At 51.1% G+C, this 17,108-nt stretch overlaps 1 protein-coding gene across 17 annotated transcripts in view; it reads right to left on the reverse strand.

Moving 5' to 3' along the window:
- Positions 1–17,108, reverse strand: part of SOX13 (SRY-box transcription factor 13) — a 93,547-nt gene that overhangs the window by 10,804 nt on the left and 65,635 nt on the right. For 12 of the 17 annotated variants that reach the window (XM_075121876.1, XM_048826323.2, XM_048826322.2 and 9 more), the window contains 11 exons: positions 12,517–12,724; positions 10,826–10,931; positions 9,966–10,052; positions 8,713–8,885; positions 6,992–7,183; positions 6,672–6,786; positions 5,711–5,793; positions 5,456–5,615; positions 4,670–4,779; positions 3,871–3,967; positions 1,952–2,095 (listed from right to left, as the gene is read on the reverse strand). In XM_075121876.1, coding sequence (XP_074977977.1) covers positions 1,952–2,095; positions 3,871–3,967; positions 4,670–4,779; positions 5,456–5,615; positions 5,711–5,793; positions 6,672–6,786; positions 6,992–7,183; positions 8,713–8,885; positions 9,966–10,052; positions 10,826–10,931; positions 12,517–12,723 — 1,474 coding nt within the window. In that variant the 5' untranslated portion in view covers position 12,724. Of the gene's footprint in view, positions 1–1,951; positions 2,096–3,870; positions 3,968–4,669; positions 4,780–5,455; positions 5,616–5,710; positions 5,794–6,671; positions 6,787–6,991; positions 7,184–8,712; positions 8,886–9,965; positions 10,053–10,825; positions 10,932–12,516; positions 12,725–16,414; positions 16,515–17,108 lie in introns of those variants that run through there. The other 5 variants (XM_075121868.1, XM_075121867.1, XM_075121866.1 and 2 more) reach the window with 5 other exon arrangements.

Genomic DNA, 17,108 nt, shown 5'->3' on the forward strand with positions numbered 1-17,108 from the left:
CATTCAAGAAATATATGTTTGCTGATGATGTTTTAAAGAAAGTCACACCAGTGAACTGGTGGAAGTCACTTAAGCACTTGGATTCAGAGACTGTTGAAGTGATAATCTCACTTTTAACAGCAGTAGCTTCTTTTGCTGGTGTAGAGAGAATATTTTCTTCCTTTGGACTAATTCATTCCAAATTGAGAAATCGTTTGGGACCTGAAAAAGCAGGAAAGCTTGTTTTTCTTTTCCAAATTATGAACAAACAGGAAAATGAAGGTGAAGACAACTGAGTTAGCTGTAAAAGCCAATATTTTAAGATTCTCATGTTGACCTGGCTGACATGGTCAATTTAATTTTTTTTTTTTTAATATTTCTTGTAACTATTTTAGTTAAAAACAATTTTAACAAAAACAAACCTGATTTTAAAAAACTGGAATGTTTAATTAAATTCAAAAATTCATATACTTGTTTTGTTAAAGTATTATATGTTTGCTGTTGAAGAAAAGAATCCAGAATACATAACGTTGTTGTTTTAGTTAAATAAAACAATTTAAAATGTCTGTCTGATGATGTTCTCCTCCTAATACACATGGCAAGAAAATCCTCCAAATATTAATGTTAACCTGGTGAATTGGAGATATTTATGAAATCATTGGGAAGTGAACTATCTGCTTCAATTACCTTTGGTAAATGAAAAAACAAACAAACAAACAATCATTCATTTTCTGATATAGATGTAAAACTAATTTGAAAAGTTTTCAAAATAAATCACGTTAAAAATGTACAGTGTGTACCTTCAAAAAATGAAACCTACATCTGTCTCTGAGTTGTGAAGAATATGTATTAAGGTTAGAACAACCAACAAGAATGCACTTTTATGTAGAAATCCATGATTAAATTGAGCCTTCCTGACTAGTGACTTAAATCAAATCCATCCTGGAGGGAACATTCGGGCTGTGGAACTGAAGTTACAATCCATCAATGAACGGGGCTCGGGGAAAGCCCAGCTGCTATAAGAAATATCCTGGTCTTTCCTTTACTGGGGATCATTGTCAAAGTGAGCTAGCTCCTAGCTGCCCAAACACCTGCCATTCCGATTCCAGCTCGGACACCAGGGAAACAAAAGCCTGCCGCTCTCCATCATGTCCCACCACTGACCTCTCCACCAGGGAAGCTTTCCCCTCTGCACGATTAGCTCATTCCCACAGCTTTAATGTGTCTCCACTAGTCAAATCATACCAGATACCAGTGCATCTCACTGGTGTCTTATCTCCCTCTCACCCCAGCTAAGACATGCTTAGACAAGCTCAGAAAAGATTAGATAAGGATGGACAGATAGCCTTGTCTTTTGAAGATTATCTCCTCACTACCAACCCCTCTTTCCATAGCCAGGAACCACACTGGTTCTTATCCTCAGAGCTCACACGCTAAGCACATTTAGGCCTGGTTGATGGTTGGCATCGAGGGAAAGCACCAAGTGCTGCAGAAAATGGGGCAACATCTGATGCTTTCCCCCAAAAAACAATGCACAGCCCCAGGACCCAATGTGATGCCAAGGGGCACCGTGCTGCTGGAGAGGCTGACTTTGGGGAGAGACGCACAAAAGAGTGGTCCTAGCCACTTGTGGCCAGTGAAGTGATATTCAGCACCAGCCTTTCCTTCCTCCTCTTGGTGCAGAATGGTGTGTTTTTATGGCCCTGCTGCTTTGCTGGGTCAGTGCATCCATGTACCGGTTTGGAGGATCCAGACTCTTGCAACAAGCTGTCCTGGGAGAGAGGAGGGGGCTGCTTCTGTCATTTCATCCTAGCTCAGAGCCCTTTGGCCAGCTGTAGGCTGCATGGCATTAGCAGTAGGCAGTGGCTGATGGTTGCATGGGTCAGCAAAACAGCTCGGCAGATTCCACATCATTGGGAGTAGCCCAGCACGGAAAGCCCACCCCACCCTCGCTTGCCCGCAGGACATTTACCCAGGATCTTGCTGATACTGGAGTTGTGCATGTCCGGGAAGGCCTGCAAAATCTTTCGCCTCTCGTCCTTGGCCCACACCATGAAAGCATTCATGGGCCGCTTTATGTGGTTGTTGTTCCTGGACTCGGGGAAGTGTCGTGAGCCTGTTAGGAGCACAGCAAGGAAGAGCCAGTTAAAAGACAGGGAAAGTGAGGACCAAACACAAGATACAAAACGGTGACCAAGGTGGTAAGAGTCTCCCCTGCAAGGGGGTTTTACACATAAGAATAAGGGGCACTTGATGCTGCACTGGATTCTCACCACAGAGACTGAGGCTCAAATCCTTGAGAGCCTCCATTTTTAGGAGCCCAACTGGACAAATCCTGGGGTTGTGAGTTCTCAGATCCTCTGGAAAAATAAATCTCCTGTCTTTAAGAGCCTGATTTTTCAGGGGTGCTGAGCACTTGCAGCTCCCCTGAACTTTCACTGGAGTCAGCACTTCTGAAAAGCAGGCCCTGGGTGTCTCCTGTCAGGCACTCAGAAGCTGGGGCACGCAAAGCTAACGGGCGCTTTGGGGAAGTCTGGCCTAAGGGGACTGGCTGGGTCTTAGCTCAGTCCCTCGTTGACATTTAGCCCCTTTAACCTTTAGGAAAGGCTTAGCATCGACCCCGAGGGGCCTCAGCCGCACTGGGGGAGGGGTCCCTGACTAGAACAGCAGAGGCGGAGGTGAGAGCAGCGTGAACAGCCCGTCTGTACTGTGCATGTCTCGTGCCAGGACTTTTAGTCCATCATTGGCATTAGTCAAAATCAGTCCACGCACAGGCACTTGGCCGCCCCACCTGTGGGGCCAGAGACCCTTGAACGCCTTCCCAAGCCATGGCCCATCCCTTAGGCCACCTTCCCTCCCGCTGGCTCTTTTGGACCAATCAAGAGCCAGGATTTGGCTGTACCTGGCCAGCTGAGGAGAAGGGCAGGGACTGGCTCCTGTCTATCATAAGCCCACCAGGAGCAGCTCCCACACCAGTGGGCACAGGGGCCATGCTGGCGGCGCTAGGGTGCAGCTGTGGTCCGTTGAGTCTCTGTTGGCGTAGAGATCCCTTGGTGCAGACCACCCCCAGAATCAAGGAGCCGTAACCCACTCCCTGATGGTCCCCGCCTCAATCTAGCCTTTTCTCAAAGACTTTATGCCACCCTTGTGGATGACATGAAGCTCCACCCACTTCCATGACATCATTGTCTCCATAGTAACTAATGGGCTTTGAGCAAAAGGATCAAAAATTGACTTTTTTTTTAAATGAAGATGAAACCAAGCAAAATAAAGTGGAATTAAGTGAACTACACAATGGTGCAAGATGCCACGTTTCTACTTCCCCTTTCTGAGCCCTCTGGGGGATGGGCCCAGCCACAAGTGGTTAGCGTGGCCTTCCCTGGCTGCCTGCCACCTCTCTTCATGGCTTCCTATGCCTCGGAGCATCACATGTTCACTCTGTATCAAGAGCGCCATTTCAATACAAAAAGTGCTAATTTAGCTGTAACACTGACCATCCCCATCAGCTGGGGAGAACAGCAGAGCAGGGCTGCAGGAAATCAACCAAGTGACCACAAATGAAACTCCTACCCATCTCAAATAAGCACTTCCCTTATATTAGGTCTTTGCTATTCTCTTCTGGCTGTTTATTTCAACGTATGTAGCGCAACCCGAAGAGAGACACGGGGCTAGGTAGCCAGGTCAAGAAAGAAGAAGGGGTGGGGGAAGAATGGAAAAGGAAAAAATAAGAGAAGAACAGAAGAAAAGAGAAGGAAAAGTGATGCATTTTCTCCCATTCAGCCCACCCCAGGGAATCCCCACTGCAGTGGGTGTCCAAAGTGCTTAGAACCTCTCATGATCAGGCCCAGAGTTGAGTTTGGAGAAAGCCTCACACAGAGAATGTGTCCTTACCATCCACATCACAGGTTAACATGGACTCGTCCAGTTTGTGCATGCACGTCTCCTCCATCCGCTCCTTCATGGGCGAGGAATCCAAGCCCATTTGGTCCTGCAGGCCCGTGGAGAGCAGAAGTTATGGCCAGTTACCAACACAAGTAAGGTCACTGGTGGCAGACTGACCGGCAGTGAACCATCCCCCATGGGAGCATGTCCAGCACTTCCTTGTCTCATGGGCAGGCAATCCAGCCAGCAGCTCTTGACTGGGCAACTGTCAGGCAAGGACTTTCAGCCATGTGCACAACACAGGGATGAGTTTCGGACAGGATTGCCTGGGTTCTAGTGTGTGGTACACAGTCCCTGAGATCCACTCCCTGGGTCTCCGGCATACACCACGCTCAGCATCGCCTACCTGGGGAGGATGCTCCACTCCCAACCCGCAGTGCCCTTATGGAAAAGGGGGCCTATATGGTATAACAAGAGAGACAACCAACAGCACTCTGCAGACATGCCTGGGAACCTCAATAGGGTTTCATAGGAATGAGGTTCTTTCTCCAGAGGGTGTTTCTCAACCAACCTACGGAATGCTACAGCCTGGAGACAATTCTCCATTCAATTCTAGAAGACAGTCTGAAGGAACCTATAGAAAAGGGATTTTCTATTACATCCTATAGGGCTCTTCCCCTAAGCCCCCCCTCCTTTATATCCATTCACACCCTCCCCCTGGTCGCTCTGCGCTGAGCTGTCTCCTCTCAGATCTCCCCCTTCTACCAGGGACCAGCCTCTTGGCACTGCCAGTCCCAATGTCACTCACCTTCCGGTAGGGGTTATTCAGAGAGCTCTCCGTCACCCCGCTATGGCAGTGCAGGAGTTGCCGTGCATCCTGGAGTGCTTTAGTGATGGCGTCCCCCTCTCCCAGAAATCCTGAGGATGAACACCCAGCGCAGAACACGTCACAGCCAGCACCTTGTCCTTGCATAGGCCCCGTACACCCAAGAACGAATGGGGTTACTCCCAGCCATCGGAGCCATGAATCTAGCTAAGAGACATCTAGAGCCTCTAGTTTCTCATTGCCGACACATTCCCTATTAGCATCGAGCAAGGGAAGCAGAGGGTTCAAATCAGAAAGCTTGGTCTCCCACTATTCCATCCGCACCACCCAGGACTCCAGCTACTCCACCCAGGGAGCCCTCCAGCCTGGGTGCTTCTTCCCAGTAGGTGGTTTTCTTCTTCCTCTGGGCATGGAGCACATTTCTTCTTCCACCCTGGATCTCTCTTTGGGTGGGTGGGGTTTGAGAAGGCTGCCTAGAGACCCTTCCATCTCCCAGCATCAGCACAGACAACTCGGTTTCTCCCAGAGAGAGTCGCCCATCTTGCTTTCCCCAGAACTGCCCTGAACATCAGAGCAGGCAAGTCCCTGAACAATGGACCAGCTCCCCTGGTCTAGGGAGAGATTCTCTCCCCGTGGGGAGGAGGGAGATGGAGAACCACTAGGATCCCGCGAGCGTGTTTCCTCTGTAAGCAACACACCCGAATGACAGAGCAGGCTGGGGATGAAGGCAAGGGATGCCCAGCAGAGAGCACGTCTGAGGGTACCTACCCAGAGGCAGACTGGGAGGGCTGGACTGAAGGTCTCTCGTGACCCCGTGGTTAGGAGTGAGGGACCGGCAGCTGCTCATCTTCAAGCTGGGTGAGCTGGAGGCACTGGAGAGCTCAGAGCTTTTGGGTTTGGCCGTTAGGTTCAGTGGCTGTGAAGACTCCTGGGTGGAGGGGAGGAGACAGGGAGAAGGGAAGAGTGAGGCACGTCCCTGGGTCATGCTGGGTCCCCAGGAGGACGGCAGATTCAGGACAGTACCTGCATCTGGAGGTGGCCTGAGCCGGCGGGTCTCTTCAGTGTCGGAGGGGGAGGGCTGTGCAGCAACTGCATGGGGTACTCCACTGCAGAGAGGACAGCGAGAGGGAAGTTGGCCAATGAGGTCACAACAGGTACTTCGCACGCAGCCTGCTACCAGAAGCAAAGGGCAGGTGGGATCTACTTAGGCCTTGTCTGGGCCTGGAACCGGCCCCGATTTCCAGCCCAGCACCGTGGCACTGCACGAGAGATTTGCATGGGGGGAGCTAACCCCTGCTAGAAACCAGCCTGCCAGCGGGGCTAGTTCAAAGTGCAGACCCACGGGATAGCAAGGATTCAAGTATATTACGATTATTTCTATTACGGTCGCACCTAGAGGTCCCAACTGACCTAGAGAGGGGAAGGGCAGCAGCAGTGTGAGTTCCACACTCTGCATGCCACTACCCTGCCCAAGTGGCACCACAGAGCGCCGGCAGCGAGGTGGCCGGACCAGCTAATCCAGCAGCCAGTCCGCGCTCAGCTGTCGGCTTGCACAGCACCAAGGACGCTGCAGCCAGATTCAGTGACAACAGGAAAGCCGGCTCGCACCGCCTGGGCTTTCAGGAGTGGTTTCACTCCCACCCGGATGGCCAGCCAGAGATGGGCCAAGGTGACCTCAGTCAGATCACCAGAAACCTGCCAGGGAAAGCAATTTGCCTCTCCCCCACCACCCCACCCCATCTCAGCTTCTTAGACAACTTTCCCTGGCTCTCCCTGAGCTTCCAAACCCCGAGTTCGCAGCCCGAGGAATGGCAGGAAAGGGAGAGTGTCCTGATTATGTAGAGGGTATTTCTGAGGGGAGTCCACGCTCCCACCCAGACCTCTTCCCCCACCCTTTGAAAGCCACCTCTCCCCCTTTCTGCTCACCGCAGTCGCTTTCCCTGCCCTGATCCCCATAATACTGTACCCCCTCTGCCTTCCTTACCTGGCTTGCAAGGGATGGGCTGGATGGGAAGTGCTAGCTGGGAGTCTGAGGTCACAGGGAGAGGCTGGTGGCTGGGAGGAAAGGCTGGAATCATCACATAGGGCATATTGACCTGCTGGAGAGAGAGACACCAAATCACCTTTGCGGGACAGGGCAGCTGGGCTGCGGGGGGCTAATCCCCACTCGCAATGGTAAAGGAGTTTCCCGTGCAGGCAGGAGCCGAGGTCGTGGGGTGAAGAGGAGGGGGCGCATTAGCGCTTCGAAGGGGGACCAGAGTACGGACTGCGCAAGGGGGGCAGGGCGGGAAAGCTCCCCCTTACCTGGATCTGTTGCTGCAGCAGGTTAATCTTGTGCTGCTGCTGAATGAGCTGCTGCTGCTGCTTGGCAATCTGTCGGGGGGGGAAACAGCAATGATACGGCGGCTGGAAAATGCCGGCTAACCGAGCCTTCCAAGGGCCATTAGCCTGGGCTCGCCTCCGAGGGGCTACGGGAGGGGTGCAACGCACCGAGGCCTAGCAAAACAAGCCACAAACACAACTGGTCTGCGGAGATGCCAAGGACATAAGGGCAATGGAGGGCTCGGCGTCTCTGACGGGCAGATTCACGAGAGGATACACCCAGGACTGCCAGCATCCCACTGGTTAGAATGTGTCCCCCATCCCCATGTGGTGATCCTCAGAGGTGGGGTAAAGCTACAGCTGCCAGCGAGGGGCCTCTTAACTCAAGGCGTAACGGTGCTGAACTGGCTGCATGGATGCTCTCATTTGGGTAGCTTAAGTCAAGCAGGTTTAAACTAAGCTAAACCGCACTGCTCTTCAACTGCACTGAGAGGGTCCACACAGGTATTTGCACTGGTTTAATTCAATCGGGGTACGTCAGTGTGTAGACAAGGCCTTGGGCCTTTAGCTCAAGCTGAGGCACCCCAGGTCTAGATCTGAAGGAACCACTGATGACCAAGATGGTGGTCACGATCCTTCCACGGTGAAAGAGAAACATCCCCACTGCCACCCCAGCAAGCTCTCCGTCCTGACTGATAGATTCAGCCTGCCTCGCTACCCCAGAAGCCCTGTATCATCTGAACAAGGCAACCACCAGCCAAATCCAGGAGCAAGCTGTTTGGTACCTAGGGTTAGCCTCAAAAATTGTCCCCTACCTTCCACCCGGGAAGACTCCCTGGGCCAAGATGATCCCAGCTTGAAAGGACAGAATTATGACAATGTTTTTTTTTAAATCATGAGAAAACAAAAAAAAGGAGCCTTAAGTCATTTAAAAGCTATATTTGAACTTCCCTCTGGAGGAAATAAAAGAGACACAACAGCTGGGATAAAGGAAGGATTAGTCACCCCATTTACAGATGGGGAAACCAAGGCACAGAGAGATGCAGTGACCCACGTGAGGTCATGCAAGGAGACCGTGGCAGAGCCAGGAATTGAAGCCAAATCTCCTGAGTCCCAGCCCAGTGACTTGCCCACAAAACTGTCCGTCCTGGCACATGTCCCAAGTTTCCACCTGAAATTTGCTTTTATCTAATTTCAAAAAACATGAAACACTGCAGCTTAATCCCCTGGAATGGATCAAGCGCCACAGCCCTGACACTAACTGTTGCACTAGCCCCTGGGTGCTTCATTTAGCCTTAATTTGGAAAAAGTCAAAACGTTTCCTCATTTTGTAAACAGTTCAATTGTCGGTTTGGAAACGACTTTTCATTCCCGAATTTCTTTAAGTTTATTAAAAAAAAACAATTTCATTTTGAAAGCTTTAAAATGGTCACAATGGAAACAAAACACGTAGCGTATCCCGACGCAATCCCCGGCCCCCCGCCCCCCTCTCCGGAATTGCCAAAATCTGATGTTCACCTGGCTTTATATTTTATTCCCTGCTCGGTCCTGGTGCTCCAGCCAATTCTGAGGTGCAGCTCAGGTGGAGCCAAGACTGTGGGAAGCCCTACCAATGTGGGCTACCTGCCCTGGTTCTGAAACTAACCCCTTGAGATGGGAGACAGGGCATGGGAAATAGATACCCCAGAGCACTGGCCAAATACCTGCTCCTGTTGCTGCCGAGCCAGCTCCATCTGCTGCTGCTGCTTCTCAAACAGCATGGCTGCCATGTTCTTCTGCTCCGAATGGGCCGTCAGCAGCTGGTCCCGCAAGGTGGAGAGCTGGTTGATCATGACAAGCAACTGCAGCTCCTTCTCCGCTAAGCTCTCCTGGGTTCCTGGGCCAAGCAAGTAACCAAACAGAGGAGGGCGGGTAAACAAGGGCTGGCTGGCTGAACAGACGATACCCCAATTATTCTACACGGTTTAGGGTACGTCTACACTGGTGTCAGAGGTGTGAGCACATGTAGACATACTTGAGCTAGCTGTGAGCTGGCTACCTTGGGTACCTGGGGAGCACCAGATGTATAGCCCCACCCAGGACCCTGGGTATATACTTGAGTGGCTAGCCCACGCTGTCACGGCTTCACTACGACTGTCATTCCAGCGAGCTAGATCAAAGCTCGCTGGGGTCAATACATGCTGCAGTCACACCTCTAACTGCGGCACAGACATACCCTTAGAGCAGCCGCTCTCAAACTGTGGGTCGGGACCTCAAAGTGGGTCATGACCCCGTTTTAATGGGGTCGCCAGGGCTGGCGTTAGACTTGCTGGGGCCAGGGCCGAAGCCCGGGGCCAAAGCCTGAGCCCCACCACCTGGGGCCGAAGCCCAAGTGCTTCAGCTCTGGGTTGCGGGGCTCAGGTTACAGGCCCCCTGCCTGGGGCTGAAGCCTTGGGCTTGGGTTTTGGCTTTGCGCGTGCGCACACACCCCCCCCCTCCCCCCGTCAGGGCGGGCTTGGGCTTTGACCCCCCCTCTCCTGCGGTCATGTAATTTTTGTTGTCAGAATGGGGTTGCGGTACAATGAAGTTTGAGAACCTTGCCTTAGAGCCAGCAGAGAGCTTAGCTGGGACTTGGCCACAAATTCTCTAGATACTTTATTGAAGGGGTTGCATTGTATTTCATCCCTTTAGCATGCACTCCAGTGAGTCACATATTCGAGTTCAGACCAGATGAATATTCACTAGGACTGGTCAGAACTTTTCAACAAAATTCCGATGAAAATTGTTACTGATATTTCCAGTTTTGACCAAAACCAAAAAGTGGGGGAGGAAGGATGGAGGCAAAACTTGCCCCCCATTCACACCCCCTTTCCAACTTGCTGTAACATTCATACACACAAGACAAAGGAGAAAAAGGGCAGGGGGCAGATGGGAAGTTAAGGGCCCAGGAGGGCATGGTAGTTACTGTACTGCTCACCTTTCACCTCTTTGGATTCCATGGTGTTTCTACCCAGAAGCCTTTCTTTCCAGTCACTGGAGAGTAACTTCTCAATGGTTGGCATAACTGTCACCACAGGAGTGTACAGGGTGAGGAGAGAGAGAGGGAGAAGCAGGAGAAACAATTTTAGTCATGGCCACTGATTGCCATCACTGTCTATGAGTAGGGCCCTACCAAATTCACGGACCGTGAAATCTTATCTTTTATGTATTTTTATCCTACTATACAGATTTCACAGCAGAGACCAGCATTTCTCAAACTGGGAGTCACAACCCAAAGGGGGCTGCAGGAGGGGGGTGTCGCAAGGTTATTGGGGGAAGGGGGGGCATAGTATTTCCATCCTTACTTCTGTGCTGCCTTCAGAGCTGGGTGGCCAGAGAGCGGCAGCTGCTGGCTAGGTGCCCAGATCTGAAGGGAGCGCCATGCCAGCAGCAGCACAGAAGTAAGGGTGGCAATACCATAACCCCCCTACAATAAACCTGTGACACCAGCCCCCGCCCCCACACGCACACACACACTTTTGGGTCAGGACCCCTACAGTTACACCACCATGAAATTTCAGATTTAAATCTCTGAAATCATGAAATTTAAGATTTTTTAAATCCTATGACCATAACATTGACCAAAATGGACTGTGAATTTGACAGGGCCCTATCTATGAGGCTACACTGCTTATCACCGGTTCAGGATCTTGTTCAAAGTATGTTTATTTTTATACCGGAGGCCTCTTTCAAAACTTTAGAAAAATAAAAGATACCCCCAAAATATAGGACCAGGATAAAGCTGTCCGTAGATCAGGGGGATTTCAATGGAGACAGATGATCAGAAACCCTTCTTACCCTCTTTCAAGTTTCTGTTGAAATCTAACTTTTCCTGGCTGCTGACGGCAGGCTCAAACGCAGACCTCCTGGAATCTAACGCATTGCTCACAGGAGACCGGGATTCCTGCAATGTACAAAAAGTGACTCCCAATTTCCCACCTATCACCACAAACCTCCAAAGGGATAAGATTCATAGGTTCCAAGGACAGACTGGACCACCGCAAACATCTAATCTCCTATGTAACACAGGCCAGAGCACCAGACTCAGTAGCTCCTGTGATGGGATGAAGCAGGGAGGAGAGAAAATACACTGAAGGGTATAAAATACCATCCTGAGCTCCGCTTTCCAAGAAATATCCCTGCGCACTCCTGACATAGACCCTCTCAGAGGCTCTCAAAGCACTTTACAAAGAAGCAGTTTCACAACCTTTCGAAAAAGGCAGGATGCTTACAGATGGAGAAACCACGGGAGAGGTTAAGCAACTTACCCACAGTCTCTAGGGAAGGGCCTGACATAATGGCATGGAAGGACTCCCATTGTCCTTAATGGGCTATTGAACAGGTCCTGGGAGAGTAGGAGGGGTAGGAACAGAGCCTAGGAGTGCTGGCTGGCATTTCCAAGGAGAAGTCAATGGGTATTGGGTGCCTAACTTCTCTGGGCTCCTTTGAAAAGCCCAGCCTGCCTCTGAGCTCTGACCACTAGACAGCACTTCTCAACTGGAGACTCCTTAATCCTGACCGACACCAGCCCCATGAGCCTCTAATGCACTGAAGGTGACTTATTCTTTTCACGCTGCAAACACTTGTTTGCAATCGTTTTCAATTATTTATTTAGACTGCTATGCCTCGCTCCAAATGCGACCGCCTCTGGGAAGGCAGGAATTGAAAGCAGCAGGGTCTGAGGCTATGCAAGCGGGAGTGGCTCAGCACCCAAGAGCAATTAAAAAGGGAAAATTAAAGCATAGCCACAGGTTTCCCCAGCGGACCCGGAGCAGCTTCTAAGGCAGCACATCTGTTCTGGGGCTGCTGGCTCTGTTCTGAAGGCCGTTGTTCAAATCCCAAGACTGACTCGATAATATCAGGAATGGGCAGAAAGCCTGGGGGAGCCTCAAACTTCAGCTTTATTTCCTTTGGATAAGGATTAAATGCAGGCAGTGGACAGGGTAACAACCATTTTCTCTTACCTACAGACCACATTGCTGCACGGCTGTGGGGTCTAGGTTGCAATGTGGCATTACTCTCTCAAGTCTAGGAGGACAAGTTGGCTTCTGTCTCCAACTACTGGCAGGAAAGGGTAACCTCATAGTGCCAGACAGCGCAGAAAGGTGGGAAGAAAGATGGTTTAGTGGTTAGGGTGCTAACCAGGAACTCAGGAGACTGTCACACCTCTGACATACCCTTAGTATGCTTGAAGACTTGGTAGGCCAAAGGAGCTTAGTTACCAGAGTGATAAGTGCATTAGAGATTCCTGGGTTAGACAGATGAATTCAATAGCCAGACCTGGGGTCAGCAGGTGCAACTGCATTCAAGGCACAGACATATACCACAAGGAATCCTATTGACTTCATAAATCAGCACCAAATTTGGTTCTATGCAACTGTACCTGCTTACAACAGGTTGGGATTGGGCCCTGTGAGTTGGGTGGGAAAGGGGAGAGCCCGAGCCTGTAGGCAATGAGGAGAGAAGGGACCCAGAAGACTTAGCCCAACCTGTGGAAGAGTCCGGGGCTCAGCACTCTCTCTCAGTGACAGCGGCACTCCGTGCAAATCACTGGAGTGGGGATCGGAGCTGGTGGGTCCTCCTTGGGGGGACTCATGGCAGCTGTCTGTCTTCTCTTCCGTCTTGATGGTGCAGTTCACCATGTTCCCAGCTCCATCGAGTTCCAGGTGGGGAGAAACAGGGTTCCTCATGGACATCCTAGGGGGGGAGAGAGAGGTCAGCGTGGTGACAGGGCCAGAGTGGTTGTGCTTGCCATTCAGCAACGGTACCGAAGTTCTGGACACAGAACTGCTAGGAGCATGTTTCAAGAGGGAACAGCCCAGGAATAAACCAGTCAGTGCCTCCTTCCTCCCAGCCTGCACATTCCAAGAGCTTAGGTCTCTGCACTGTTTAAATGCACATTCAGCACTGTTGGCAGGAAGCTTGTCCCCACAGAGGGACATCTATGCAATGGTGTAACAGCTATTACTCCTTCCCTCTGGCTCCTAACAGACCGCACTGCATCACCCTTTTGCTCCCAATTCCTCCAACAGCCCTGCAGCACAGTCACCCCCCTGGAGCAAGTACGGGAACCCACTGGATTCACTCCATCTGGCTGGTTTGCTGTGCCACCAGGAGTGGGACAATGGTCTTGAGTTTTGCTGCCGTTTGCAGACCCCATTATTTGTAGTTTCCTTAATGTTCCCTGCTGAGGATACCGGCTCCAGAGACCAGAAGCTCCCAGGAGAACAAACCCAACCACCCTCCTGCGTGTGATGCCATGCGGTGATGTTGGTCTAGTAAAAACCAAAATGCATAGAGGCATGGGATTTGGGGCCAAAACAAGCGCGTGAACTCCTGAAGAAACGACTGTACTTTGTATTTACCTAGCCGCTTTCCGGAAAGGATCCTGCACCACTTTATGAAGTCTCACAACCCTCCAGAGCACGAGTGAGAAGAACAGCAGTACCCATTGCATAGATGAGCAATCTGAGGTACAACAAGTCATCGACAAAGCTGGAAACAGAGCCCGGGAGCTCTGGCTCCTATTCAATATTGGTCAGAGGACAGGATACAAGGAGTCAGGAGACCCAGGTTCTGCACCCAAGCTCTGCCACTGAGCTGCCCACAGTTATATAGAGAGTCGCTTTCCCCCCAACTGTACCTGAGAATGCTTCAACATGCTCTACGAAGATTAACTCATTACCTTCCACACGCACACCCCCAGGAAGAAGACAATTGTTCTTACCCCCACATTCCAGATGAGGCCTGGACAGGTCAAGGGCCCAACTTTTCAAAAGATGCTGGGTGCCCATAACTACAGTGGAAGTCAATGGGAGCTGCAGGGGCTCAGCTCCTTTGAAGAACTGGGCCCAAGGTGACATGCCTAAGGATATGTTGAACCTGCAGGAGACTTGAGGAACTCCTTGCTCATGGTATTGTGGCCAGACAAGCCAGACATCTACAGAAGGGGCTCCCAACTACCCTAGACGGCAGCACCAAGAAAAGTCTCCAAAACGCCAAAGTCAGACATGTTTCCTGTTGCAAAGGGAAGGTAAAATACCAGTCCCACTCAAGTCAATCGCAAAGCTCTCACTGACTTCAACAAGGCCAGGATTTCAACCAGATTAATTAGAAGAAGCTTCTTTTACCACAAAAGTCTCTCTCCCTCCCTCTCTGAGGAGTCCCCAGACCAGGGTCCCTCGAACCCACCCAGTCTCCTGTCTTTGCCACTAGCCAGCTGCTTCAAAGTAAGGTTTAAGAGCAGCCCGCCCAATAAGAAAGTTTCTTCCTAACTTCCATCAGCTGAAGTTTGGCTGGAGCCAGGCTAACACCCCCGCCCCCCTTCGTCCAAGTTTACTATAAAAGGTCAGATTCTCCAGAGGAACACTTGGCAAGCAGGACGCCAGGAGAACCCTGTGCAGGTGGCTCTGCTCAGGGGATCAGGAAGCAGAAATAACCACTAAACATTACAAGGGATTTAAAAAAAAAAAAAAAATCAAAGTGAGTCAAGGCAAAAGGGGAACCCGTGCCTGGGAAGTGCCTGCAATTTAAAGGGAGATAAAAAAAGCATCCATGTTATTTGCAAACCCATTTGCACTGTAGCAGCTGCTTGTGGTGCCACGGGGTCAAGGCTTCCAGGTGAATATACGACAATCCAGGATATAGACCACGGCTCGTCTCACGAGCCAGGTATGAGCCCCGTGCTCACTGGTTCTACCGAGGCAAAGTCCCAGAAAGGACTAGACATGTCTATGGGGAAAGAGATCATCTACAACTGCTCTAGCAGGGATTTGCCTAATAAGAGCCACCAGCCCTGATGCCCCAGAGCATGAATTAGTCAGCAGTAGGGGACCAGGAAAAAAATTACCCCTTCCCTCACCACTCCCTCCAGAGGGAAATAATGAAAATATAGGGGCATTAAGGAGGGGATTTACACTCTCCCTGACATTGGCCACTGTTGGAGACAGGATCCCAGGCTAGACAGATCACTGGGTCTTGTGCCATGGTAGGAGGAGGGATACCGGACCAGACGGACCGTTGGGTCTGTCGTGGCGCGGCAGGCGGAGGGATACCGGACCAGACGGACCGTTGGGTCTGTCGTGGCGCGGCAGGCGGAGGGATACCGGACCAGACGGACCGTTGGGTCTGTCGTGGCGCGGCAGGCGGAGGGATACCGGACCAGACGGACCGTTGGGTCTGTCGTGGCGCGGCAGGCGGAGGGATACCGGACCAGACGGACCGTTGGGTCTGTCGTGGCGCGGCAGGCGGAGGGATACCGGACCAGACGGACCGTTGAGTCTGTCGTGGCGCGGCAGGCGGAGGGATACCGGACCAGATGGACCGTTGAGTCTGTCGTGGCGCGGCAGGCGGAGGGATACCAGACCAGACGGACCGTTGGGTCGGTTGTGGCGCGGCAGGCGGAGGGATACCAGACCAGACGGACCGTTGGGTCGGTTGTGGCGTGGAAGGCGGAGGGATACCAGACCAGACGGACCGTTGGGTCTGTTCTGGTGCTGCAGGTAGCGGGACACGGGGCTGGACAGAGGGCTAGTTATGCTCTGAAGTGGCAATTCTTATGTTCTAAAACGTGACTTGATGGAGACCCCCAAAGACCCCATAGAAAGAACACGCACCTGGAACGATGCTGCACGCTCCAGGCCATTTCAAGCCAGAGAAGGAGGGGAGTGAGGCCAGAGCAGCGGCTGCGCCGAGGCTCTGGGGGCTCTGGAAAAGCGCAGGGCAGCAATTACATAACAAACAAAGCCCAGCTCAAGCTGTGAATTAATCAAACCGCTGAAAATAAAACCTTCCTCTCAGGAACTTCAAACAAAAGAAATGAAAACAACAAGGCCGGCTGGGTAATGAAAAGCCAGTGCTCTGAATAGGGGACAAAAGGAAGTGGAACAATAGGGTGTTGGACAAAAGCAATAAAGTAAAGGGAAGTGTGACAGCTCAACAATGGGGCACTGTGCACGCCAGAGTTTCTGATCTTAGCAGGGCTTTTTTATCTCAGTTCCCTGCCCTTCTCTGAACAAATCATTGCGCTTTCCAGGCTATTGGGTTTCCTTTTGGCTTGTACAGTAACTCCAGTTGGAGACCTACATCTTTTAATTCTAATCCCTAGCACAGTCCTGCTTCTCTCTGGCCCCACAGCTTTCCCACCCCATCCCATCCCCAGAGACTGAACAGACTCATCCCCGCGAGTTGGAGAGGAAGGTCCTGAGAGACTCATCAGGAGACTGACCAAGTGCCCCCACACAGGGGCCCCTGATAAAACACATCAATTACATTTGATGGACTTCAGCCAAGGCAAAAATGAATGTATCTGAGGACAGCTCAACGGAGGAGGATTTTAGCCTTTGGTAAACCCCATCTAGACCATTACTGTCGAGGGAAGATCTCTACCTCTCCGAGCCACTTTGGATCATGTTCACAGGTGTTGGCTTGCACAGGTTGGGTAATCTCTAGACTCCTTATGACCAAACCATCTCTTTGCTCTTAGCCTTCCACAAATTAGCGATGTTGACTTCCCTGCAACTGACTATGATTGTGGTCGCTCAGGTTAGACTCATTCATCGGTGGCCATTAAATATCCCATGGCATTTTCTGAGAGAGTAGGGGTTGGCCATAGCGTTCCAGGTGAAAATTCTTCCTACTTCCCAGTTGTGGAGCACACTGGGCATCTGTTGGTTTCTACCCCAGAGGGGGCTTCATTCCAACTGAGCTGTCACTCTGGAGACCTTGAGGAGAAAGGTACAATTTAAATGCACATTATTAGTTAGCTCTTTTCTTCTTTGGCTCCGAGAGCAGCTCAATTAAGCCTCAAATCCTCTGTCCACCTCCCACACAGTCGTTATTATTATTCCTGTTTTACAGATAGGAAAACGAAGGCAGAGAAGTGTGGGTATTTAAGCAACTTGCTCAAGTTCACACAGCAAGGGTGAGGGAATAAAAGCCAGGAGTCCAACTTGCCTTCCCTACTTTAACCACTAGACACCACTCCCTGCCTCTGAGAGCATTCCAGGGATGGGTAAAGGAATCCAAACTCTGAGGTTTCCTTGCTTTCTGCTCATGCATGGCCAATGCACTGGTCCAGTCT

Source organism: Caretta caretta, chromosome 21 (assembly GCF_965140235.1).
Source record: "Caretta caretta isolate rCarCar2 chromosome 21, rCarCar1.hap1, whole genome shotgun sequence".
In the NCBI taxonomy this organism is placed as follows: domain Eukaryota; kingdom Metazoa; phylum Chordata; order Testudines; family Cheloniidae; genus Caretta; species Caretta caretta.